This window comes from Limanda limanda, chromosome 1, assembly GCF_963576545.1.
Source record: "Limanda limanda chromosome 1, fLimLim1.1, whole genome shotgun sequence".
Taxonomy (NCBI): domain Eukaryota; kingdom Metazoa; phylum Chordata; class Actinopteri; order Pleuronectiformes; family Pleuronectidae; genus Limanda; species Limanda limanda.
In genome coordinates, this window is record NC_083636.1 from 10,324,604 (window position 1) to 10,352,103 (window position 27,500).

General features: G+C 46.1%; 1 protein-coding gene across 5 annotated transcripts in view; it reads left to right on the forward strand.

Annotated features, from left to right (window-relative positions):
• The window catches only part of sox5 (SRY-box transcription factor 5), an 87,165-nt gene that overhangs the window by 24,584 nt on the left and 35,081 nt on the right, over nt 1-27,500 (forward strand). For 3 of the 5 annotated variants that reach the window (XM_061073907.1, XM_061073906.1, XM_061073908.1), the window contains exons 4-5: nt 23,299-23,471; nt 25,224-25,292. In XM_061073907.1, the coding sequence (XP_060929890.1) occupies nt 23,299-23,471; nt 25,224-25,292 (242 nt within the window). Of the gene's footprint in view, nt 1-17,714; nt 17,802-23,298; nt 23,472-25,223; nt 25,293-27,500 lie in introns of all 5 variants that reach the window. The other 2 variants (XM_061073904.1, XM_061073905.1) reach the window with 1 other exon arrangement.

Below are 27,500 nucleotides of genomic sequence, written 5' to 3' on the forward strand. Positions count from 1 at the left end.
GAGACGATACATGACTAAATGGGACACAGATGTTCCTCTCTGCCCCTGGAGTAGTGCCTCCACTGCCCAGGACTTTCACCACACACTCACCCTCATTCCTCTCCTCTTCCTCTCCTCTTCCTCTCCTCTTCCTCTCGGCAGCTCTGACTGTAAGTGGCTGCCATTAATTGCCAGCTGAGCTCCCTCTCTGGTCCCGTCTGTTGACCCTCTGCTACCCAGCTCCAGCTCCACCCGTCACTGGGGCTCCGTGGCCTCTGGGACTCTTTAGGTTTTCTCCTCTTTTAGCTACAAACGGAAACAGAGGTCCTCATCCCGAAATTTGTTTTCCACAGAATGCATTAACTGTACATTTGTTGAGGTTGCCTAAATCTATGAGTGATTCAAATTAAGCTGCATCCGGCGGCATGCGGTCTGAATTTACTAAAGTCTGAAGTAGGTACATGTAAAATTCAATTTAACCTGCTTTTTAGGTTTTAAAAAGTCTTACAAATGTAGAAATATCATATACTAGTTATTTAATACGTTAAAGTAGATATTAGCATCTTCTATTAAAATTATAACTGAATTTATGTTGGTACATCCTGTCTCGTAGAGTTAGTTTGTAAAATAACGTGGGGTTTAAAGGGTTATTCTTTACTCGGCTACTATATATGTGATTTTTGGGGAGTGCAAGATATCCTGGGACTCAGATATTCCGTTATATCTGTCGTACTAGACATAGGTCTTTAATTTCATTCATATCGGGCGTAAAAAAATCTTAAATAGAACTAAACTCTGAACATTGCAAGTTGCATTTTTCTAATTAAAAAATAAATTTTGGAAGGAGAGCAGCCGTTTCCATCATTGTTCCCTCCCTGCTCCGGAGGAAAAGCCTGGGAAACCATTTTCTAGTGATGCAGCAGCAGTATAACATGTATTAATGTCACTTTGGTTTTCCTTACTCGATGAGATCAGAGGTAAATCTCTGTAGTGTCAAATGACAGTTTGTCTACAAGTGACGGCTGCAGCTATGAATAAGAATCAGATCAGTTTCCTCTGCTCTGCGTTGCTGGGGTCAGCAAATGCCAATATTGTTCTTGTTTTACTGAGCCAGGGTGAAGCTCCGGGGTCAGACCCCTACCTTTGTATTTTACGGCCTTGATCTGGACACACGTGCGGGGCCACAAAAACACACACACACACACACACACACACACACACACAGACGTTCTGCCGTGTGCAGGTTTACAGCCTTGCTGGCAACCTCGAGGTCAACCAGAATGGTGTTTTTATGGCTGAGCGTACTCGCCGCTCTGAGGCACCGGCTTCCATACTGAAAATGCCAACTCAATGACAGATGTCACACAACACACACTCACGGACACATGCTCTCACATGCACGCACAGCACTTCATCTATTTTCAAGGCAGGGAGGGAACCCAGGGCTTGCTTTTAGAGCGCACTGAGGCATTTTATAGGACAGCACTTAGGCGAGGCCATTGTGCCACACAAGCACACAGTGACCGGAGCTCCCTCACGCCTCCATACACTCCAATGGGTGACAATGGGAAGGGCGGATACGTTCTGCCAAGAAGAAGGAGAGAGCGAAAGAAAGGGATGGGGAGAAAAAAGACCCGGAGAAGTGGAGGGTTCTCTCGTTCATCTGTCCATCAGTGTAGACCCCCCCTCCACCCTTCACTTTGCCTAATCCTTCTACTGCTCTGCTGTCTGGGGGGCTATGTGACACACACACACACACACACACACACACACACACACACACACACACACACACACGATAAACATCAACAATGGCATATACAACCTTTGCAAGTCCTCACATGGACCTGCAACTTTTAAAGCACATATCCCTGGAGGGAATTTCTGAACTGAAACACAGCAGCGCTCGTGCACACAAACATGCGCGCGCACACACACACACACACACACACACACACACACACACACACACACACACACACACACACACACACACACACACACACACACACACAGATGCACAACAGCAGGTTCACAGCCTAGCGTGGGAGCGGGCGAACGTCTTTATGTGATTTCCACCCTTTGTTGGTAATTAGTTAGTTGTATAAATTAACATGAAGTGCAGCAGGACTCTCACAGCCATTGTTTGTCGGGATCATTCTTCTCGCGCTGGGAAAAAGAGGAAGGCAAGTGAAATGAAACAGAAGGGGAGGTTGAAAGAGAGAGTTGTTTTTTCTTTTTCTCTTTTTATTCACTACAAGCGGGAAAAGTAAGTTCAGGGAAAGGAGGAAAGAACACGATTTTGTGTCCTCTTTACCACTTAAAGCGCTCTAAATGAGCGGTCAGCATTTGTTCTAGAGAAGTTGACATCCCGCTTATGGGACTAACTCTGCCTTGAACCCTCTGCTGAGAAGATCGGAATTCCGCTTGTTTTTTTTTCATTTTTAAGCAACTCTTCCTATCCCGTGACCAGGCAGAGAAAAAGAAAACCTTTAAACAGTTTTCCGAACAGTGAAAAGGAAATGGCATCCTTCTGCACCAATAAACCTCACTTTATGCAGCATATCTAAGAACACCAGCTCCTTCCATTAATGTCATTCTTTCCAGTCATCCCAGTGTCATTCTGTCAGTTAACTTCACGGCGTTTGTAGTAGACGAGGTGGAGGGGGGGGTCATCATAGACAGGGCTCACGATTCAAATCGAGTCAATTCGCTTTTTTCTTTTTGTTTTGTTTTCGCTCCCTCTCTTTTGTGGCATGAGAAACAGGCAACGTCATGGGGCAAACCTGAGGCCTATTGTGGGGCCGGCGCCATTGTTGGGCGCGATGAAAGACGCATTCAAGTCACTTTTCTTATTGAATTGTTTTGCGTCTGCTTTTCAACGTGGCATTCTCTCCCCAGCCTTGCACGAGACAATCGGTGGGGATGAAACTCCTTTCTGCCATTCTACCCCGTCCAGATGAGCGATATTAAGGAGATGAATAGTGTGCATGTGTGTGCATGTGTGTGTGTGTGTGTGTTTGCCTGGAGAAGCAGTGCCCCAGCTTTTGTCCAATACATGAGCATAAAGGGGCTTAGAGAGAAGAGCGAGAGGGCCCTGCGGTTTTCCTCATGGTGTGTGTGTCTGTGTGTGTTTTCGGCCTCCTGGTGTGGCATTAAGTTAAGGACAAAGGCAGAGGTCCATGAATCAGCCTGTGCTTCCATAGCTTAGCTTATTGTGACCTACTCACAATTTGACTGCCCTACAGTACATGGTGTGTGTGTGTGTGTGTGCGTGTTTGTGCGTGTGTGTTGATACCTGGTGAAGAACGAGAAGAAGGAAGGGAATGTTTGTGTGTTTCTTCGAATTTGGTGTCATATGAATGAGCTGCGCTTTGGTCGGTGTGTGTGTGTTAAGTGTGTGTGTTTGTGTGAATCGGACCGTCCCATATAAAGGCCCCCTGTCACCAACTCCAAAATATTAGACAGGCCCCAGTGTTTTGGCATCCGCACATTCACTCCCATTCAACTGCACGTCCCATGACCGAATCAGTGGAATCCATGATTTATCTGCTCAGCTTTCTCATAAACTCTCTTCATTTGCACGCCCTGTTGTTTTTCCTCCTTTTCTGACATTTCTTTTCCTTTTTGGCTCTTTTCTCCCATTCCCATGGAGAGACAGAGGAATGTTTTTATGCCGGGAAATGGCTTTGAAATTAATGAACCTTTTTTGCGTGAAGTGCCGACTTTCATTGGTCTCTCAATTACTTTATCAAAAGGATACGAAATGCAGCAAATGTTTTCAGAAGCCCTTGGAACATTTTTACTTTATAAGAACAATAAATTATCTATATTAAGTCAGCCAATAACTTCAACTTCTTCCATTGAGTAGTTTATGAACATACCAGGAGTTACTTTTTGAGTGGGTGCTAAGTTCAACTTTGTGCCATAACAAAAATCTAAAAGCTTCAAGCTCTCCAAACACTGTCATTAACATGCACGTGTTACAGTGTGTAAGCACTATTTAAATTAAAGGGTGAAATAGGTGGAAGGTGCACACCAGTTCTTAGATTTGTATCTCAGGGAGAAATAATTTGTTGGTCCAGAATTTCCAAAGTCAGCTTCCTGGAAAGAAGTTTTGTCGTTTGATATTTATTATATGGAACGTTTTGAGGAAGTCATTTAGTTTTGTACAGCTTTCTGTGAGAGCTTATAAGCCATGGTTTTGCTAGAAGTTCATTGTGTGTACTGATAGTATATTGAAATATGTTTATATAAAACTGTAAATGTACAGGCAAGCCCCGTACACACAAGTATGTTTTCCTCTCTGTGCCTTAAACACCACACATGTCATGTTAATATATACGGAGACTACACCCCAGTTCTGACTGTATAATCCATGTAGGCTTGTGTACAAAGTAGCACAATCTGCTTAGTGCAATTTTACATCTCAGCGCAGACACACATGTGAAAGCATTACAGCCCAGCTACTCCCCATCAGCCAAGTCAGTGGCGTCCAGCGCAGGATTTAAAGCCTGACATGGATGTAAAGGGGCTTTAACTGCTTTAGCTGAGGCGTGGGATTGGTGTGCATCACTGCATAGCTCCTGTTACATGATTTTACATATTCAGTGTGTCGCCCTGCACTTGACGACAGCCCGTGTGACCTGACCAAGGAGCCAACGCTTTACCCATGAGGAATCGGCGATAGCAAATTGGACGCATGCCTAGGATCCATGCAATCGTCACCCGTGGACCACCCTTATACTCTCTGCTCCCTCTTATGTGAGCAGATAAGAAGGTGGTGTGTGTCCTGTTGTGTAGCTCTAGCACTTCAGTCCTTCACAGAGCAACAACTCAGGGAGCCGGTGACTCAGTCGGTGGTTTAACATGTCAGCCGGCCAGCCACACAGTTAGCCACTCAGCTATTCAGGCCTCCATTCAGTGGGAGAGGGAGTCACTCACTCAGCGGCTCCATCACCAAGTCACTGTGTCAGTCTTTGAAGCCACGGGGTCTCCATTCATTAACCCCTGGCTCTCTGGTCAAAGGGCGGCTCCCGCAGATGAAGTGGTAGCGTCTGTGTTGTCAGCCCCAGGGGTCACGACCCTGAGCCCTCTGCGCTGCCCAGCCTTATTTGAGCCAGATGTTGGAAGACAAGCATCTCCAGCGCCCCCCCTCAACCCCGCCCCCCCCCCTCCTGCCCCGGACACATTCTTGTCCTCCGCCGCTCGCGCGGCAGATCCAATGCTCCTCGGGATCGCTGTCTGCCTGCCGGCTTCACATCCCTCCTCTCTACAGCAGTCTCTCTCTCTCTCTCTCTCTCTCTCCCCGTGGGATCCCTCCATCCGTCCATTCACCTCTTCCCTCCCATCCCTCTATTTTCACCCCTCCCTCCTCGTTTGGCCCACTGCCCCTTTCCGCTTCGCTCAGGGGAGAGAGAGAGAGCGCCATGTGTGTGTGTTGCCTGGCACCGTGCCCGTTCTCATCCCCCCCACCACCTTCCCCCAGTTCCCTCCTTTTCTCCAACCTCATCCCTCCCTCTTGTCTCATCTCTTGCTCTCCATCTTTTCCCTGTAGCCTCGCATCTATTCCTCTCCTCCACTACCTTACTCTCCATTCATCTCCTCCCACCTCCCTTTGTCCATGTCACTCTCTCCACCTGCTTCTAATCACTCCCCCTCCATCTCTTTCACTCCCTGCCTCCATTCATACTTCGCTCTCCCTCCTCCCTCGCTCCCTCTTCCTGTCGTCTCTTCCTTCGGCTGGGCTCAGGAGCAGTGAACAGGTGTTGTCTCCTTTTGATTTGGGTGCGTTCGGATTAATGCTGTCAGCTCAGCTGTTAAAACAACTGCCACCGCCAGATGCCAGTCAGTTTGGGGCTGGAGCTGTCACCTACACACACACACACACACAGGCACGCACACACATATTCAAACATCCAAACGCACACTCGGATGCAGACGTGCACACACACATGCACAAGGCCTCTTGGCTCATTGTAATAGCGACAAAGCAAATCAGCTGCTGTACGCCAGTGGTGTCTGTAACCCAGGTGTGTGTTTCTGAAGCCTTTCCAAAACATCACAGTGAGTGGTTATTAAAGAGAAATCATACTGTAAGACGTACATCATACAAGACGTACATCATTTAAGATTTGTGTTAAGACCCCATTCAGACCTGAAATTGTTTTAAAAATCTTATGAACTGTGACACATTTTAAAACTTATAACAAATCAAATACTGAGTGTATTTGCTTCGATGCATTCTTAGTTTTAACTGTGAAATCTTAACTTGCACTTTCACCCTTGTGAGGACAATTGTGATCATTGTCACATTGAACGTACTGTGGGTCAAAAGGTCACCGAGCTTCTGAAGAGAAAAATTCATTTACAGCCAAAAAAATCCATTATTCACACAATAATCATCTACTTCTCTGATATAAAGACACAACTCAAACTCAAAACTATTTCTGCATGTGGTCACCTTGGTGTTTGCTCATTAAATCATATCAGAGATCGTCTTCAACTGAAAGTTCGAGATTTGCTGGAGCGTTCAGTGAATAAACCTTCAGTGAGGCTTGTTTATATTAGCCTGGCCTATAACTGTGTTTACTGTTCGAGGAACTCTCCATTCCTAAGGCAACACATGATTTCTACCTCTCCACCTTCACCCTCCCTCCCTCCCTCCCTCCGGCTCCAGACCCTACTCACACTCACTTGTTCCTTTCTTTCCTCCAAAACATCCATCCTGCCCCGTCTGCACTCGGCACACAAACAAACGGACACACACACACACACACACCTATCAGGAGTTTCTTAGAGCAGTGCAAGAACTGGTATCTGCTTCGTCTTAAACTTTCATCTTCTATGTGTGTGTGTGTGTGTGTGTGTGTGTGTGTGTGTGTGTGTGTGTGTGTCACCGTGTGTCACCATGTTCTGGCACCGGCCTGATCAAGGCTTAAATTTAGAATCTGGATCCTTGTTGTTTTAACTTTTGAGTAAAATGATGAACAACTATGAATATCGATGACCGGCGCTGTGTAATCGGTGTGTAACAGAGCTATTTAAGGCTCCTTTTAGATGTGGGTGGAGCTTGCAAGATTCCTTTCCGTCTGCATTTGTGTGTGTGTGTGTGTCTCAGATGGTGAATAGTGGGCTTCAGTGTGGTGATGCTCATTTCTTGATCCACTTTATGTAGACACACATTTACAAACAAAAAGTCTGAAAGGGAAACATTCCACTCTTCACCTTTTCCTTCTGGCAGATTTTTGTTCCATCTTTATCTCTCTCTCCCTCTTGGTCTTCTCTCTCTCTCTCTCTCTCTCTCTCTCTCTCTCTCTAATTGAACTCATGTACTCATATTTGTTTCCAGGATTCACACTAGACTGTCTTGTGATGCTTGTTCAAGGAACAGTCCACACTGAGACACTGGACACTTGTTTGTTCGGTCATGTCTGTTTGTCTGACACACCGCTACACCCAAAAGCACATGTGCTCTCCCTTACACACACACACACAACACACACTACTAACATTGAGACCTCTGTCTAGGTCTCCCTTCCCCCTGTGAGATAGTTAAGTGTCTGAAAGAGCTCGACCTCCAGCCCCCTTGTCTCTAACCCAACTAACCAGACCGCAGCTTGCCCCAGTTGACTGTACTGTCACGCCCTCCTCGTCCCGTTTTGTTGGTTTGTGTCATTACGCTAACAAAGTTACGGCCAAGGTTACCATAGCCCACTGAAGTCTCCGGTCTCCGCCGAGCCAAAGGTTGTTAAGACAATTAGCCCACTCAAAAAGAGTCATGGGTGTCTTGTCGGGGGGGAATGGAGCAGGAAGAGGGGAGGTGGTGGGGGTTTCAAAGACTCAAAGGAATGTTCGGGGAAGAAAAGACGTATTGATGCGGGCAGCGGCGTCTGCGAGGGGTCGAACAGAGACACAGCTAACTTGTCTGGATCCAGATACCAATGATCAGATTAACAGAGGATTGATTTGATAAAAAGCTAAAAAACAAACAGAATATGTCATGACAAAAAAATGATTTCATCCAATTCCAAATCAGTTATTAGATACTGTGCATTATTAAATGTTTCCATCAGCAGTTATGATTTGTTCAGGCTCTTGCTTTATATGCCAGACCAACTTTCCATCTCCAGTGGACGACTTGCACAGTGATTTAAAGCTTGTTGATCCTGAATCTGTTTTTAAAGTTACCAATAACTAGATGTCAACATTTTTTTAAACGGATCATTTACTCTGAATGGCTTTTACAATGACACATTAGAATAAAAAAAACACATATAAAGAGTATATGTAGTATTAAATACTGCATCTGTGTGCCGCACTCTCTCGTTCACACATCACTCACACACTGAGCCTGAGCGTCTTGCCCAAGGAAACTTGCGCGGAGATTGAACCACCAACCTTCTGGTTAGTGGACAACCCGCTCTACTCCCTCAGCCACAGCGACCTACAAGTACAGTGCACCTTGTGACAAGCAAGCTTGGCTTCATGTGTAAATAAGTTAGAGAGTCTGCTTTATCCATTTATACAAGATCAAGTCCAACATTAGTCCCTCACTCTCGCTGCAGCACGTTCATTGTGCAGCTCTGTTATTGTCATTCATTTGTGTGTTAGCTCTGCCGCATCTATTCGTCGGCCACAGATGGCAGAGTGATCTAAAGTTGACCTAACCGGCAGCATCAGCTGTTATTGACGAGGCAAATTTCCTCCACCAACCAAACAGCTTTTTTCATCCCCGAAAAACAATGTGATCTTTTCCAGGAAAATTGTGCGGTAGGAAAAGGTTTCCAGGGAGAGGCGTCGACGTGAGCGAATAATTGGTGCACAGTGACTATTAGGGCTCGAAACAGGTCGGGCACACAAACTCTCGCAGGCGCACACACACACAAACCCAAACACACACACATGCTAGTCAGCAGAGCATTCCAGTGCTGTTTGGACTGTTGTTGCCATCTAATGGTTCTCACATGTCTGTCGCCCCATCTTTGAGCAGCACACAGGACAATGTGGGCTATTCTTAAGACTCCACAACGTGCTCTGTATCAAGCTGATCGACGCACAGATGGAACAAACATTCACACATAGAGAAGAGAGAGCGAATATCAAGATTCAAACACAAGCAGATGCAGAAGTGTGTGCGTGCATGTGCTCGTGTGTGTGTGTACGTCTGTTTGCGCTTGTCAACAGCGTCCGCGCTAACTGCACTAGGCGGGTCCCGCCTCCGCCGTCCGACAGCGTGAGGCCACTCTTAAGCCAGGCCAGCTGTCAATCAAACAGCCGACACGGGGCCAAAACTGTAATAGCATCAGAAATAACAGTCTTTACCCATCAGTCTCACGTGCGCAAATGTACACACGCACAAACGCTCCAGCGCAGGGGAGGTTAAAGTCACGGCTCAGCCCGGTTTGAATAGGCTTCCAACATGCAAAGCAGCATTAGTGTGTCAGGAGTGTCTTGCTGTTCTGTCTGTCTCTCTGTCATTGCTTTGACAGGCAGACCGAAAATGTCAAGACTCACAAGAGGGAACGCAGCACTTGGAATGTGTGTGTGTGTGTTTGTGTGTCTGCCTCTCTCACTCGTAGTTAATGCGTGGGTCACTTCTCCTCCTATACGCGGCAGGCCCAACACACAATGTCTTCTTTTGTTGTCACGTTAAAGTGATGCAATAAAGCTGTGCAGTGACAAGGACGGCCCGGGGCCCGCCGCAGCGGCAGAGACGTTGAGTGTGTGTGTGTGTGTGTGTGTGTGTGTGTGTGTGTGTGTGTGTATGCGTGCGCGTGTGTGTGCGGAGACAAGAGCGCTGAAGAGGGGTTATTGCCACGAGACAGATTGCAAGTGTCATTTTCCATTACAGCAGCCTGAGCCACTGTGTACGACACACACACACACACACACACACACACACACACACACACAGATGTGCACAGATACACACTCGTACACATGCCTTGGCCTACTTTAACAGGATGCTTTTGACAGGGAGAGATGTGCGTGCATTAAGAGAGTGCCGGACCCGACTATTTAACCCTCTCCTCACCCTAACCCCGGGTTGAGAAGCAGAATTTGCTCGCACTCGCACCTTTTTTCACATTGTCTGTTAAATCACAGGCTATCGATGTTGTTTTGGTCGTCCCACAAAACGTACGATTTCGAGACTCAAGTTGTCGCTGAAATCCTTTTGGTTATGGGTTTTCATCGTTCAGTTGAAAGATAACATCACAGACTGAGAAAACCTCGTTGACCTCTCGGGCTTGTGCCTCCGAACACATCGGGCTGTTTTAAAAATGTGTTGTTGCATTGAGTAGGTGTTTTTTTTCTTATTATTTTGTTTAGTTTCCAGTCAGGAAAAGTAATGTTTTCACCTGGCGGCGTTTCATAGGAAAACATTAACTACACTGAGTGTGAATACAGTGACCACATTGAGTCTTAAATACAGCATGAGCCATTGTTGCGTGTGAGCCTCTATTATCTATTGAAATGTCTCTCGTGAGGCTCTGTTTGTTAACCAGGCAATTAGCGGGCAGTATTTGGTGGTTATCAGTACCACAGTTGACACTTGGTCTCTTCAGCGTGTAAAGCATGAGGCTGTAAAATGAAAATGGGATCTGTGCTCGGTCCCATAGCTTGTCCCTAATAAGGTGCGGTGGCAGCGGCTATCAGGGGCCGAGCTGAATTAGTCCGCAGCGGATTCAAATGTCTAGATGCTATCAAACACCATTTAATGATAATGGAGGTCACAGAAGCAATTGGGAAAATGGTGTGTGAATGTGTGTGAATGTGTGTGTGTGTGTGTGTGAAAGGACCGTTTCTCTGGTCTCCTGCAAAAAAACACAGCATTAAGATAGCATCGCTAATTTCTCCAGCTCGGCACAAAAACAACATGTAGAGGAGGAGAGAGAGAAAAACACACACACACAGACACACGAGCAAAAATAAAAGCAAGGAAAGTTTTTCGGCGACTTTCTCGAATGTCGCTCCAGATTTTGCCCTTCATCGTTCTTTCACAATGTCGCGCCCTCTCCGCTGCTATTTCTGACTGCCAGTGTGTGGATCTGGCTCGCTGAGATTTCATGCCAGTGTAAAAATTGGCTGAGGGTTTGGTTCAAATCAAATTGGACATAAGCACCCACAACACCATCTGTTAGGGAAAGGCAGTGGAGTGAAGGGCAGAACTCTGTATTCAGATAAATGGATTTCCAATTTATTAAATTGTTGACTGACACCCTTGTAAATTTTCACTTTACACGCCGCGGCCTATTCTTAGAGCATCACGTCTAATGGAAACATGTCCATTCAATTCCTAATATTAGAATGAAAAAAAGATTCTGCTACATCTGTTGTTTTGTTAAATTCTACCTTTTTATGTTTTTGCACACGAGAAGAAAAAAAACGTTTGTCGCTTTTTCAAGTTTTTATTTTTTTCTAATACTGTCTGGCTTTAAATAGACAAAAATAAAACCCTCTCCCTGGTTAGTCTTCAGGTGTTTTGGCAAGTGATGTTGTGTGTGCGTTTTCTGTTAACAGCTGTGTCGCCCTAAAATGTGTTTAGAAACGCGTCTGTGATTGTCACAGTACTTTGGGGGGGGGGGGGGGGGGGGACCATATGTCCCATGTCGCCTCACCCGAAAAACTTTAACTTTACTTTGCAAGGTGAATATCACACACATAGAACTCTCAGAAGTGGATGTCATGTCACTCAGTGTGTGTGTGTGTGTGTGTGTGTGTGTGTGTGTGTGTGTGTGTGTGTGTGTGTGTGCTGGTGTCCCCCTAGCCTGCCTACTGGTCTGGATGTTTATTAATAACTAAACTTGGAGCAGCTTCTGAATGACAAGTCACTACGGACGGCGAGAGCAACCGGGGACTGACAAGCACACACTCACACACACACAGAGTGTTTCTTTCTGCTTCAGTGGGAGACGGGGAGCACTGGGAGGGGGGGGGGGGGGGTTAGAAAGTAAGGAGGAGACGAAGGATGAGGAGGAGGAGGAGGATTTTAGTGTTTACACAGAGGCCCAGCCACGGCAGCAACTGTTGCCAAGCACTGTTCTCCCCAACAACAAGCCAGTAATTGGTACTTTCAGCAACTAACCTTGCGGAGGTGGTGGTGCGAGGTGGGCTCGGACAAAAAGCTTTTTGATACATCTCCCTCTCTATCGCTGTCTCTCTTTCAATCCGCCATATATGGCCCGTGTGTTATTTTTTTCCCGTAATCTTGGCACGGGCCTCCTTCGCTTTGGAAATGATTGGCCTGCCTTTAGAAGGAATTGATGAAAATGTGTCCAGACACATGGCCCAGCTCAACCAGACATGAATTGATCATCAAAATATCAACATCATCATTTCGTAATGGAGTTGTGTTGGCTCCGTCAGCGTGGAGGGAGTAGCCGGGCTGTAAAAAAGCAAAAGCTGCGGTATCAAGAGTGTGTAAATAAGTGAGGAGTTGTTTCTTTTCCTCCATATTCTGCTTTTTTGAAGTTTCTTTGAACATCTCCATAATGTAGAAGATCCAGTCTGTTAAAAGTTGTAACATTTTTACTACTGAAAGACTTCAGTTATCTCAGATTATTGAAATAGTAATGCTGCTTCAAAGAGAAACAAACTTGTTAGTTTAACCACAGAGCTATTCTTTGAATTCTGCTGTAGTAGGTGTTGAGAGAGGTCAATCTACAGCATACTTTAGTGCAGCTTGGATCTATATTTAAACCCAAATGAAGATGTAAAGGTTGGATTAGGGCAGAATGATGATACGATTTGGCTTATAAATATATATTAAAAATTCAGATTCTGCGCAGCTTGCCGTGTTCGGTCAAGGGTCTGCTGTCACTTTCTAAATCTAGGCTTAAGTGTCTTCTTCTCGTAAAAATTGGAGGCATATTCCTAAATTTAATTGGGGTGCCAGATTATTATTGCACTTTTATCTCTATTAACATAATAATTATTATTATTATTTAAGTAATTCTGTCTGTATTTAAACCATGTTTGCAGCATGTTGTACTTTGTGATAAAATGCATGCTCTCAAAATAGAGTTTATTATTATTTCTATTATAGTTGATCTAAATAATGAGGAGTGATCCTGGTCTGTCATACGCTATAGGGCTAATTAACTTAAGTTAACCTGGTTCAGGTGTTTGCATGTCAGGTGCTTCACCTTAAACTGGTTTAAATCTAATATTTGGGTCACGTGTAAACCTACTCCTTCTGTCTCTGCCATGGCCGCCAGCTATTTCTCTCGCCGCACGTCTCCGCTCCTCACTCTCTCCCTCCCTCCGTTACTCCTTCCTCCATCTCAATACTTCAGTGTGTCAGGGTGGCAAGTCCTAGACAAACTCCACCAGTGCTTGTTATAATTGCTTATTCAATGCTGACCCCTTCTCAGTTTTGGGGGGAGGGTGGTGATGAGGAGGAGGAGGGGGAGGAGAATGGAGAAGGAAGGGTTGGGGGGGAGTAGCTGGAGCCTCCCCACGGCTGCCAAGGCCCAGTCAATGTGGAGTCTGTTTTTGGCCGGCCATGGGTCCCAAGCCAGGGCGCTTTCCTGTGGGCCCACCTCCTCCTCCTCCTCCTCCTCATCTTCACTCTCCTCCTTCATCCTCCACCCTCCTCTGAGCCGGCTGGGCCTGGCGCTGGCACAGAGGTCCCTTTGTTGTGTACCCGAGAGCCTGGGCTCTCTCATCTCTCTCTCTTTCTCCCCTCATTCTCTCTCTCTCTCTCCCTCCCTTTTCTCTCTCTCTTTTCCACACACCCACCACCTCCCCCTCACCTTCCTCTCCCTCCCGTCTCCTCTAAAGGTCTCCAGGCTTCACAAATATGTAGATAATAGGAAAAATTAGAGCTGGCCGCTTGTGACGCTTGTGGTGACTCAGGGCAAAACGTCTGAGTGAAAAGTAGAGAGTGAGTGAGAGAGAGAGAGAGAGAGAGAGAAAGAGAAGATGGTATTGTTTGTGAAGTCGGTCAGAGCGAGCTGGACTGAAGTGGAGTCTCCTCCCATTTCTCTCTCTCCCTCTCTCTCTTTCGCTCTCTCCTTCTCTCTCCAGCAGCTTCTGAACCAAAAGCTCGCTGTGGATCCAAAAGCCGGATGGGGGCTCGCTCTAACACACACACACACACACACACACACACACACACACACGCTCGCACACGCTGCTTTCACTCTCTGTCTCTCTGCCTCTCTCGGCAGGTGGACGGGGTTGTTTTGGCTCGGCTGCAGGGCACCAGCTTGACTCCGTTTGAGCCAATGAGCCAAAATAATAGCCGACAATTCCAGAGTTATTGTCAGCGTTTTCCCCCCTCTGCTTTTCCCAGAATCCCTCTCAGCCGTGCGGGATCAGAAATCGGAACATCGCCCTCAGATTAATTAATTATGGCGCTTTCGCATGAAAGTCACCAGCGGGACTGGCAGTCATACACCGTGTGGTCAAAACATCAACAGACCGATTTTCATCTTTAACCCCTCTGACCTGTCCAGGCCCAAAGTTCCCAAAGATGCCTGGGTTGTCCTATTTATATCTAAGTCTGTCTCTTTAAAATGACTTGAGAAGAAAGACAAGATGTGCACTGTGGAACTGAACAATTCCACTTTCTTTCTCTCCATCTTCTTTTAACTTCCCTCTCCCCTTTATTCTTGTGGGAGGAAGGTAATGTCCCTCGCCCTTGCCTCCCAACACCCCACCCCACAAATATGTGGCCCACACCCCTGCGTGGGTACCGGACTCAAACCGCTTACCTCACAGAACGCTTACACACACTCTCACAGACATATAGTACGTGTGTGCACACACACACACACACATTCAGTGTCCCATACGTCACAAGAACAGGGAGTTGCCTCTCGGATTTTTATGGAAAGTGTTGTGCTGTCCTCCTTTATTATGTGATTCTTGGCCCTAATTAGCAATAGTAGACGCTCGCCGTGTTTCCATCCAACTGTCAAGCGAATCTTGTGGAAACCCCATGAAAAGTTGCAGAACATTAAAATGTGAATCACGTGCATTTCCATCCACTGAGCTGAAACAAATAAATCCGGGAATGTGAGAGACACGGAAAGAGTCGTTTAAGAATTGTTTTTTCTAACTTAGAGACAAACACGACCAGTTTAAGAAGTTAATACGTGGGATAGGTCACAGCTACAGGATGTCCAAACACACCTTCTGACTCATGGACAAATTGTGAGGATCTTAATCTGTTCACACACTCACATTTTGGCAACTTCTCTTTCTTATGGGGACAAAAATCAAATCCCCATTATGTGAATCCTAAAATTTTAAGGTGAAGAGGTGTTTCAAGGTTAGGTTAAGGATAGGGTTAGGCAAGTAGTAAGCCTGGTTAAGGTTAGAGTGACAGTGGGGGTTCATTTCACATTGAGATCTCATCGATTTCTCCTCTCTTCTCCCCCTACCACTCCGCTTGCCCATTTCCTCCCATTTTGCCGTCCGCCACACAATGAAAGAGCCTCTTGGCTTTTATTAATAGTTAAAGTGTCCCTGGTCTGTCACTGGGGACAATGGCTGCAGCCCTGTTAATAAATAAAAATAATAACTAGTAGATGGAGAGAGAGAGTGCAATGGCAGGAGAACAGGCGACACTGCCATTTGTTGTTCCCTCTCACTTGTCAAAGCTCTTTGGCTTAAAAGCCTCTGTCATTGTTAAGGGAGAGGGAGATGGGGGGGAGAGATGAGAGCGAGAGACATAGCGGAAGAGAGGGCGAGAGGGAGTGCCCGGGCCTAATAGCACCTGTTGGGGTGATGGTGAGACAGCTGTCGCGGGCGGGGGGGGGAGCACAGGAGCGCACTCATCTTCTACGAGTGTTTCCTTCCCTCCGCCTTGTTTTTGCAACCGCTTCTCTTTCCATCTTAACTCCACTCGTCCTCCTCCTACCTTCATCCCCATCATCCGCTAACCTGTTCCCTGAAGGCTTTGACAGGGAGGCGGCGCGGAAACTGGGTTTGCTGACTAACTGGGTGAGTGGCAGCGTCAAAACCACAAGGACAGACCAGTCAGAGCGCAAGGATGGAAGGAAGAGAAATAGAAGGAGTGAGGGATGGAGTGGCTGCAAGTTCACTATTCAGTATTGATCTTTGGCTTAGAGTGTGTGTTTGCAATTGTGCGCTCATTGTAATCAACGGAGCGTGATGCTCTTGTCTCAAAGCCAGAGGGAAGGACCTGATTCAGGCCTCTAGGGAGGCTGCAGGCACACACACACACGCACACACACACGCACACACACACGCACACACACACGCACACACACTCACATACACAAGCACACACACACGTACACACACACACACTGAGGTACATGTAGGACACGCTGCTGTGCTTCATGTGTGCCGGGGGCAGCCGTGTACATCTCGATTCTCTTTGCATCACCTCCTTGTTTGTTTGGGATCATGTGACATTTCAAATCCCCAAAAATCAGCAGGTAGTTTCTCCTCCTCAGTTCTCCACATTCACTCCAAGAGGGAGAAATAGAGTTTGGGGGGAAGCACAGGTTTTTGTGTTGCATGATGGGTAAAAGTACCTTGATTTGTCGTGTTTCACTTAGAGGAGAAAGAGCACTAAGATCTTCAACTCAATACACCTGACGTGTCCCTCTCTGTGGAGAGCATTAGTGTTTGTGTCAAAACAGGCACAAGTGTGTGTGTGTGTCTTGTCTTTTTTGTCTTAAATCAGTCTTGTCGTTTTGGGGGGAAAAAATGTATCCAGGAACAAACAAACTTCTCAGCTGCCTCCAACATTTGCCAGAGTGTTATACAGTGTGTGTGAGTGTGTGTGTGTGTGTGTATCTGTGCATATATGCAGCTACATATTGAGTGCATTCAACTGTATCTGTTGTGTATGTGTGTTTTGCAGGTATTTATGCATTCACGTGTGAGTGTGTGTGTTTGCGTTGGTTAATCACTCCTCTCAGAGTGTAAAACCTCTTTCCTTAGCAAGGACTCGTATCCCTAGTGCAGATGGCTCCCAGTAAATAGAATTCTCTCTCTCTCTCTCTCTCTCTCTCTCACACACCTTTTAGTCGTCCTCATCACTTCCCTTTGTTCATGTCAGAGATAGACAACATGGTAAACAGGTTAATGGCGGTATTCATGTGTACATGCATGTTTGATATGTGCACACATCAAGCATTGAATATATGCATGTGTGACATTTCCCTTTACCCCCACTGTGTGTGTGTGTGTGTGCGAACATCCATGTGTGAACGTGGCCATAGTTAGGATTGTAATTAGGGATTCTGCGGGTGTGTGTGTGTTAGGGTCTGTGGAGTGTGTATTGAAAACAAAGCACTAGCTGATAATGTGTCCATTGTGGCGGGTGCATTAAGGCCCTCTTTGTCTCAGGACCCACAGGGCTAATGATTCTCTAGCAGCAGGTGAGAGGGGAGAAAAAGCCTCTCGCTCTCTCTCCTCCTTTCTCCTCCACTTGTCTCTCTCTTTATCTTGCTTTGCCTCTCTCTCTCTTCACTTGTTTTTGCTCTTCAGATTTCCTCTCTTTTTTTCGATTATCAGCTCCTCTCTTTCCACCTCTCTCTCTCCTGCTGATGCGACCATTAGGCTGAGCTGCCGCTGCCTTTATTACAGCAAATGGACTTTAAATGAGCTTTATTGTCATGTTGGCCAGCCAACTGAATCCCTCTCCCTCTCTCTCTCTCTTTCTCTTTTTCTCTCTCTCTCTCTCTTACCCTCTCCTCTCTCGCTCTCCCTCTCTCTCTCCTCTGCCTCCCCCCTCCTCACCTAAACAGAGGCCCCCAGCATTGAGAGGCTGTTGTCGAAGGACTGGAAGGATAAACTTTTGGCCATGGGCTCAGGGCACATTGGAGAAATTAAAGGTACGGTACAAATTAAGTAATGACACCACTAAACTAAAGGGAGCTGCACTTAACTGTTGATTGAAGACATGTCTGATGTCCATTAATGAAAACTGTCCATAAATCTATTTAGAAATCATCAACAGAGTCATTTAAAATCTATATCCGCGTCATTTTCTTCAGTGTTAAAAGTATTTCGGGTGCTCATTGTCCGTATCCACGGTTACACTGCAAATAAAGTGCAAGTAGTGAACGTGTCTTGTTGTTTTACGGTGTAGATTTACAATAATGTAAAGAGATAAGTGGTATAGATAAGTAATTAAGTGCTTTTACTGAATGACTTTAATTACTTAATTACTAAAGTACATTTTTCATGTGCCTGTACTTTACTTAAACAGATTTTTGGGGGGGCGACTTTTCCCCTTTACTTCACTATATCTGCAAAAACTTTAACAAATACATTGATTCTACTGCTACATTTGTGTCTATTTATTTGCACTTTTACTTCAGCAAAATGCTGGAGTACTTCCCCCAACTCCTGAAAACACGTATATAACTGAAAAAAATAATAAATGCCTCGGTAATACGAGCAGTGAGTACAGCAAAGCCTGTAAGTAAAGTGTAAGGAATCCGAGGAAAATCTGGTTAAATAGAAATAAACAGAATTGGACTGAATCCAGTTGAGCTGGAGTCAAATGAACCGAGCTGCCCTGAACTGAACCAGTCTTTGTCTGGTGCGTTTAACCAACAGGTCAGAGAGTCAGAGGCCTCTCGGTGGTTCATCAGCTCTGTGTTAATCTCAGTGTTAATCACCCGTTCTATCCTCACCAGCCGCTCTTAACGTCTGAGAGCAGGCAGAACAGAGCGCAGGAGAGAAGAGGGGAGCGAGAGAGCTGCTGCGCTGTGAGCGGGCGAGAGCGAGAATCAGCCAGAGAGGGAAAGAGGGAAAAAGATGTGAGAGAGGCAGAGGAAAAGGAGAGGGAGAGAGAGGTGGAAGGGACTGGCTGTTATTCCCTGTAACTCCGGGGCAAAGCTGTCGTTCTACTCTCGTAATTGAGCTTCATTAGGAAGCAAAGCAATATGTAATCAAAGAAGCTCGCGGAGCGGCGGCGCTGTCGAGGGGGGGGGGGGGGGGCTCCATTGATCAAACCCCCCTTTTCTCAGCTCCCCGTCGCGTTGACATTTCTATGTAGGGGCGTCCCGCTTGGCGCACCACACACCAACAGCTGGGGAGCAACATCAGGAGCATGTATGAGAGTATCAGTGTGTGTGTGTGTGTGTGTTTGCGCGCAGTTCGTGTAGGTCCCTTGTCTATGCCTCTGTCTTAAGAGTGCTTACATAATAATGTGTGTCGGTGAGTGAAAGCGGTTATTGGCTATTATTGTGGGAAAAGATAGAAATGTGTGGAAAGTGCGCGTTCACAGGTTTGTTTCAAGTGTGTGTGTGCGTTTGTGTGTGTGTGTGTGTCAGTGCATCCCTTAACCCCCCTTACCCTCAATCCATTTCCATTGAAGAGCTTTCAGTGTGGAGCAGTGATTTTGAGCCACCACCTCCCGCTCCGCTGGCCTCCAGTAAAAGGCCCCATGCGGCTCCCATAGCAAAACTCACTCATTTACACATAAGTCACTTACATGGAGCCGGTTATAATGATACTTACTTAACTCTGTAACATTTATAACACAATTACCCTCTGTTGAACTCGTAGAAAAGCCGACTGCTAACTTGTGCAGCTTTTTACCATAAGTGAAACTACTTAGAACAGTGTTTTCCTGTTCCCTCTCAGTTCTTCTTACATTACATTAAATCTGATCCTTGCAAAATCCTTAAAAATAACCCAATTCAAGGGGAAACGGCAGTATTCTTAACAGCCGTGGCCAGAAAAATGTTGGGGAAAAAACTATAATATTAACAAATAACGCTGATTATCATGCTCCGTAAAAACATTAAGGCGAGATGCAATAAACAGTTAGTAATTCAGAAATCAAATTAGAGTTTGATTATTACACACAAAGTATCTGTCAAGTCAACAGTGGTGTAAACCTGCAGTTAGTTCTTCTAGGAGTAATAAGTGAGACAAAAATATTCCCAGGACATGCATCCGATTCGGTTATTTCTTCAGTACGAAACTCGGGCTACAAATCATGTCGCCAGTCCTGTCGCCATACAAGCCATGTACTGGGAAAATCAGGTTAGCACAAACCATGTTGTATGTACTTTTATCAAACTTAAATTTGATCAGGTTAAAAGATCAACTTAATTTGATTATTTGCAGTAATATGGTTATCGTGCTCATGTAAATGTACTTCTCAATATACTTCCAGACTATTTTCCTCCGTCCACATTCTTCTACCGATTCTCAGTCTCCACCTCCCCTCCCTCTTCTTCTCTTAACTCCCTTATCTTCCCTTCACCATCTCCTCCTCTCCACCTCTCATTGCTGTCTTCTCCTTTCCCTCCGCTCTGCTCCTTCTCTCCCTCCTCAGCCTTCTCATCCCCACACCTCCCTCCTTACCGTGGGGGAGTTATCAATGCTGCCGGGGTCATTAATTAGCGGCGCGAACGCGGTGACAAGTATTACATTGTTACAAATTGGTTAATTACGCGGTAGTGCGAGTTATGTGTGTACTGAGGAGGAACAACAGAGAGGGGCTGGTGCTGGTCCGGCAGGTTTGTAGGGAAGCACAGGCCGCGGTAATCTGCCTAAGGAGGAATGTGTGTGAACCGATGGAGGAAACCAGTTATCGATCCAGCGTCCCGCCTCGCAGCAGCTGAGGAAACAGGCCGACGCCAGGTTGATTTATGGGGCCGAACCCGGGGAAATCTGAATGGGGGAGACAGGAGCGGCTCGCGGCTTCACAAGTTTTACTCAAAGCTTCGTCTCAGTTAGGAAGCGTGTTGTTTTCCTGGATTCTCCCTCGTCTTCTGCAAATAGCCTGGTTTACTGATGAGAGATCCACAGCTGAGGGGGGGATTGAGAACAGCTTGTATGAAAAAAAAGAGAATAGACTGTCTGTCTTCTCTCTCGCACCTTACTACTCAGAATGTCCCTCCACCTCGACACACACACACACAAGTACCTAATTTTAATGTGTCTGCATTTGTGTACGTGCACGGATATGTGTGTGTGTGTGTGTGTGTGCACGTGCAAAGGGGGGGGGCTTAACCCTAAAACGAACGCTCCAGCAAGAAAGACCCCTTTGATCCATCATTTCACCTTTGCAACACCCCCACCCCAACCACCACCCTTCGTCTTCTCCCTCTTGCCCCCTTCCTCCCCCACCCCCATTTTGAACAGGCTAACGTTTTTAACACAAGGCTCTTTCTTGTCTTGGTCAGCTTCGGCTACACACACACAGACACACACACACAGACACACACACACACATAGACACACACTCTTTCTGGCCCTACAAAGGTGGGTCTGTGAGTTAGGACAGCGGCGTGTTTATTTTTCCAGCGGCCAGCGCTCCCGACAGTTGCCTTTATTGTTCATTGTTGGCGGATGGATGGAGTGCGGGGGGGGGTGTGTCGGTGGGCAGCTGAGGGGGGGGGGGGTGAGGTGGCAGTGGCTACCAACAGGGAGGACAAATGGATGGCTCTCACCTTCCCCGCGTGGTCAAAGGGCAGGTCAGCCGCCTTCGCTCCCTCCGTCCCCTCGTCCGACTCCCCCCTTTCATCTCCCCTCTCGTGTTTTATCCTTTCTCTCCTTTCCTTCCCCCGTCTCTTTCTCCCTCTTTCTCTCTTCCTCATCTGGTTTGACTGGGCCAGGAATGTGGCCCTGTTAAAGGTAGCAGCTGAAGAACAATGGAGGATTGTGCTACTCCACACATGCGCGTACCCACATGCGCACACACACACACACACACACACACACACACACACACACACACACACACACACACACACACACACACACACACACACACACACACACACACACACACACACACACAACAAAGTCATGTAGGCAAACATCGGTACATATGAACAGACATGTGCGCACACACTCGTGCTGATTGTGCCTCGGTGTGCCTCTCTCTAACTACATCCTGTTGAATGATTTAGGCCTTGTGTGGAAGTGTGTGTGTGTGTGTGTGTGTGTGTGTGTGTGTGTGTGTGTGTGTGTGTGTGTGTGTGTGTGTGTGTGTGTGTGTGTGTGTGTGTGTGTGTGTGTGTGTGTGTGTGTGTGTGTGTGTGTTTGTAATGGAGCTGGTATGTCAGGATCTAAGGAGTCAAAGGTCAGGCCATGCTAAATGTGAGCAGGAGGTTGGCTGACTGCAGGGTAAACACAGACCAGACACTCTCCTTCTCTCTTTCGCTCTATTTTCCCCCTCTGTCTTTCATACACACACGCACACACGCACACACGCACACATAAATACAGCATAGCAAAAGACGAATCGCTGAATTTACCCAATATTTACCACCAAATAAAATAAAATTCAGATATTTCCTTTTAGCGCATAAAATGTAAATTTTTAACCTGGCGGAAGATTTATTGTTTGTTATACAAGAATGAATCTGGCTCCGATTTTTTTATATTTGTTATGATACCAGATTTTGCCTGTTTACAAATGTTTCAGTGCCAGATTTATTCTGTATTTCGATGACGGCAGTAACGGATGTGGTCTCGGTGATCACTGCTGTGCCCAGGGAAAGGAGTCAACATCTGGTTTCACAACTCAGCATGCAGCACATATGCCCACCTTCCGCTGAAGTGCCCCCCCCCTGCTGTCAGCTAACCCCTAACCAGTCGTATATTAAGTTGACCAACAAGCCATGGAGAGCTTTACACCGCTTTGTTGTTCCTTCCTCGCTTCCCTCATGCCTCTGACCTCCGACCTCAGCCCCACAATCCTTTCTGACCTCTGGATAGCCATGAAAGTGTCAAACACTAGATGAAAACCACGGCGTCACATCTCAGCTTAGATTTAAAATATATAATTTCGAACTTTGTATCTTGTATGTTCATGTGACCTTGCATCTTCTCTGATGATGTTGTTCTTTGCCGTAATCTGATCTTCTTCCTTTACATTAGTCCCTTTAGTTCATTTAAATCTACTGGGCTGAAACATAACTAACGGGGATTCCTTTGCAGCATATTCACTTTATTCACATAATGATTGATATTTGAGGTAGAGAAAAAGCAATTTTACTTACACACAAAACCAAACTGCAGATTGCTGGTGCCTTGCTGAAGGACACGACAGCAGGCACATAATTAACAACATATCTGCAATTTGACTGAAGGGTGAACCACAGATCCCAGTCAGCAGTTGTAGCATTTGGTTTACTGTCTGTCTATTTGTCTGCTACATCTGAACAGCTTTTAAAGTGCATCATAGTTTCTTCCACCAGAACACTGCAGAGACATTCTTTCTAGTTGTACCAATCAGGTTTTAATAGCCCAGTTTCATTGCGTAACCTCAGCCGAGTCTTGCTCTCTTCTTCAAAGTGCTGCCATCTCACCTTTGACCCCTTTTTCTCCCCCCCCTACTCTCTTCTCTTAACCCCACAGGTACTCCAGACAGCCTGGCGGAGAAAGAGCGCCAGCTCATGGGCATGATTGGTCAGCTGAGCAGCCTGAGGGAGCAGCTCCTGGCGGCCCATGAAGAGCAGAAGAAGCTGGCCGCCTCGCAGATGGAGAAGCAGAGGCAGCAGATGGAGCTTGCCAAGCAGCAACAGGACCAGGTACAGGAAGGGTTTCATTTGGAAATATGATGTGTGCCTACACTGCAAAAAATCATGTTGTATGCTTTGATTTTGCAAAATGAGAGAAAGATCTGGTTGGAAATAAGATCTTTCTCTCGTTTTGCAAATTCAAACCATACAACACAGTAAATATAATGAGTCTTTGGCCAACCTGCCTTAGTTAAAAATACAAACTCTACAGATTTTTCCTGAACACATTTCCCTGCAGTGATACCACCACATATAAAAAGCCTGTGCATTTATTTTGCCTGGCTGTAAACACTAAACAAAGGCACATTCTAGAATGAAATGCTCTATGGACACACACCATGTACAGTAGTATGTGTGGACACACATAGACACAGAAACATCACAAATGGTCTTCAGACATCTTCACGCAGATTTACAGAAGGTAGACTCACAGGTATGATTTGAAAGCAACAAAACACACAGCGTTTTACTCTGTCCTCTACTGTCTCTCTCAATTAAACACACACACACACACTCATGCATGTGCAAACACAGGCACATACACCTCATATAGTTTACATGAAGCCACAGATGTGCACCTTTGGCAGCTTGAATTCAGGGACATTGCAAAGGAATGAGCAGAAGTTGGAGTGGATGTCGCTCACACACACACACACACACACACACACACACACACACACACACACACACACACACACACACACACACACACACACACACACACACACACACACACACACACACACACACACACACACACACACAAACTCCAAGCTCCCAGGCAAGAGTCTGCCAGGTATTTGCATAGAGAAGGGTTTCCCTCTTTGTTGTGCTTTTTCGCTCCTGGAAAACTCGGGTTTGCAAAGAGAACAAGTTACACACAGGAACACAGCTGTAAGGACAAATCACCTGTGACAAACACAATGGCGTTCCGTGCCCTTGGCTGCATCCCGCACCAGTGCACACTCAATGAGTCTTGTCGTACGAGCACCATGAGTAGTGTATATGTGTACTGTACACTTTCAGCGCTTCCTTTCCACAAGATGAAGCGCTGGAGAGTTGTCGGTGCAGAAGTTAATTGTATTTTTTTGTAGCTGAGGCGTCGATGCAAAACAAGTAAGAATGAATTCAAAAGAAGAGCAAACTAAGAAATTGGTTATAAGTAATGAGTGACAGTTTGAGGATGATGCAACTTTTTGGTGGATGCTTTTATCCAAAGCGACTTACAATTAGTGCTTTCAACATCTAGGGGGGGGCCTTTAGGGGTTCAGTCGCCCAAGGACACTGAGTATCGAACCGCTGACCTCATAGTTGGTGGACGACCACTATACCCCCCCATTTAATAACAGTCAATTCTAGATTGACTATTATAACTATTGTATTACTATTACTATTGTAAATCGATTGTATACATTTTATAAACCCCAATGCCACAGAATTGACTCAACCTGAGGAAGTAAATCCTGACATACAGACTCTTTTCAGAAGAGAATATTTTTGTTGTCCTTCTCTGTATGAACATGACAGAGAAGGCTGTCAGTAAGTGTGTCGGTGTGACACTGATGTCCGTTTGGCGATGAGCTGAGTCCAGATGAAATGAGCTTTTCAATATTTCATCGCAGGACATCGGCCTTGTGTCGTGCAAATGGGGCCTCAGGAACCTGCAGATGTGTCGCCTCTCCCCTAGGGCCTTTGCACACACACACACATGTGCTATATATACTGTACACTCTAAAAGTGTGTTTTGTGCTCTGTCCTCAGATTGCACGGCAACAGCAGCAGCTTCTGCAGCAGCAACACAAAATCAACCTCCTGCAGCAACAAATCCAGGTGAGGCCGGCGTGTGGGTGTGTCCTGGGCGGAGGGGGGTTCAATCTTGTGTCTGTGATTGTTACAACATTTCTTTGCTCAGCCATCAGCATTTGGGACCTGAATCAGCTGTGACTTATAGCATCCCCTCCCCCTTTAAACACACACACACACACACACACACACACACACACACACACACACACACACACACACACACACACGCGTTTATTCACAACCTGTGTAATCACTTAAAAGTGGTCAGTCTGTTTGGAGAAATCAGAAGCTGGGAGCTGGCAAGTACAGTGTGTGCATCTTAAGTCCTTATTATATAAATCAAAGTTTACACATCAGACTGTCAGTGAAGCACACTTCCCTAATGTGTCTTCCATTCTGTCTGTGAGTGATTGCTGAGCTTTTTGCAGAGAGCGCAGTAGATTGGCTCGCTTCGGCGACAGCTGCGTTGTACAAATCTAGAGTAGGCAGCTCGGCCAGAAGACACTGGTGAGATGAAGAAACAGGCTCCAGAAAAAAACAGGGTGATAGTGACAGTAGAGGGATGACAGAAAAAGAGGGGAGGGAAGGAGAGGGTCGACCCTGACCCATAACCCTGACCCATAACCCCCCCTATGGTGAGCGGTCATTTTATTTGGATCAATTTAAAAGATCGAATAGCCATATGTGGTGGGGTTTACCTGCATTTAAATAACCCACATATACCTGCTAATTTTGTATAAAAGTAGTTCTATTTCCCCCATATATTTGACAACATATCCTGCAGAGTTATAAGAAATAACAATAGATAGAGTTCAGCATTTTCTGGCTTTTACGTCTACACACATTTGGTGTAGTAATCAGCTGTTTTTTCTCCCCTCAGGAACAGGAAAGGATTATGTTTCCCTCTGCTTTTTGTCACCTGACGTGCACAGGAGTAATTCTCCTCACCAGGCAACACCGGGACACACACACTGAGTTGACGACTTATTTGGAGCGACCTTGTTGTGAGCGAGACATAAATCAAATCATGTCGCTTGTACACACACATAGTCTTAGACAGACAAAAATATCGACAGAGTAGATGGAACTAAAAGGTCCCTGTCTTTAGGTCTAGTGAAAATGGGGTCGGGGGTATATTCACTTAAAAATGGAAGTATTGTCCTTTTTGGGGGGGTGGGGGGGGGCTACACTGGAGCCTCTATGTTGGTCCAGGTGGCTTGGACCGAATAGCCCAGGCCTTTGTAAAGGCAGACGACACAGAATTTTGAGCTGAGAAAGCCGCGCTTTGTGTCATAAAGAGACACCCTGTCCAAGAAGGAGCTCACACACACACACGCACACACACACACACACACACACACACACACACACACAGGCAGACACACATTCCCTTTCCTCCGGAGAGTTTAGCCATGCACAGTTTGTGTGATAAGAGACCTTGTGATAGCATGTGTGTGGGACGTGTGTCTCTGTGAGTCTGCCGTTCGGCGTAAAGCAGCTGTGTTTATTTGCTTTGTGCGAGGCTAAATTCTGAATTGTTTCTCGTTTTCTCGTTTTCTTTTTTTGTCCCTTTGACAAAAAAAGAGAGCACGTTTGTTTCCGAGGATTCCTCTGTGCATTCTTGAGCGTCCGTCCCTGCGCCCGTGCGTGCATGTGGCATGTGTGTTTGCCGCAGCTGTGTGTGTTAAGCTATAAACACGTCCGCTCATGATTCACTCCCTCACGACCCCGCAGAGACAAAGCTCTCTTTTCCCATGACTTTGCAACCTTTTCCCAAACAAGCATCTCACCATTGAACGGGCCCCAACAATAGTTTCTCACAAGCAGGGGCAGCTGTAGGCAGCCTCGTTAAGAGAGGGACACAATCAACAGGGGCTCGTCGCCGGAGCTCAACACACACACACACACACACACACACACATATTCACGTACATCTCACACATCAAAGTATGCACAAATATGGACAATAATATGAAATATGGGCCTTGATTCACTCGCGCACACACACATATCGCAGAGAGCGCTGCACTCTCGCCCGATGATCAAACACACACTCATCATCAAAGACTTGGTTGAGAAACACACTGCTTAATCATTCATGAAGAGATTGTCCGCACAATCCCACAATACAATGGCCTGCCAGGGAGAGGGCACCAGGTTCAGTATGTTGGGGTGTGTGTGTGTGTGTGTGTGTGTTTTTGTCTGTATGATAAGCCCCTTGTGATTGCATTT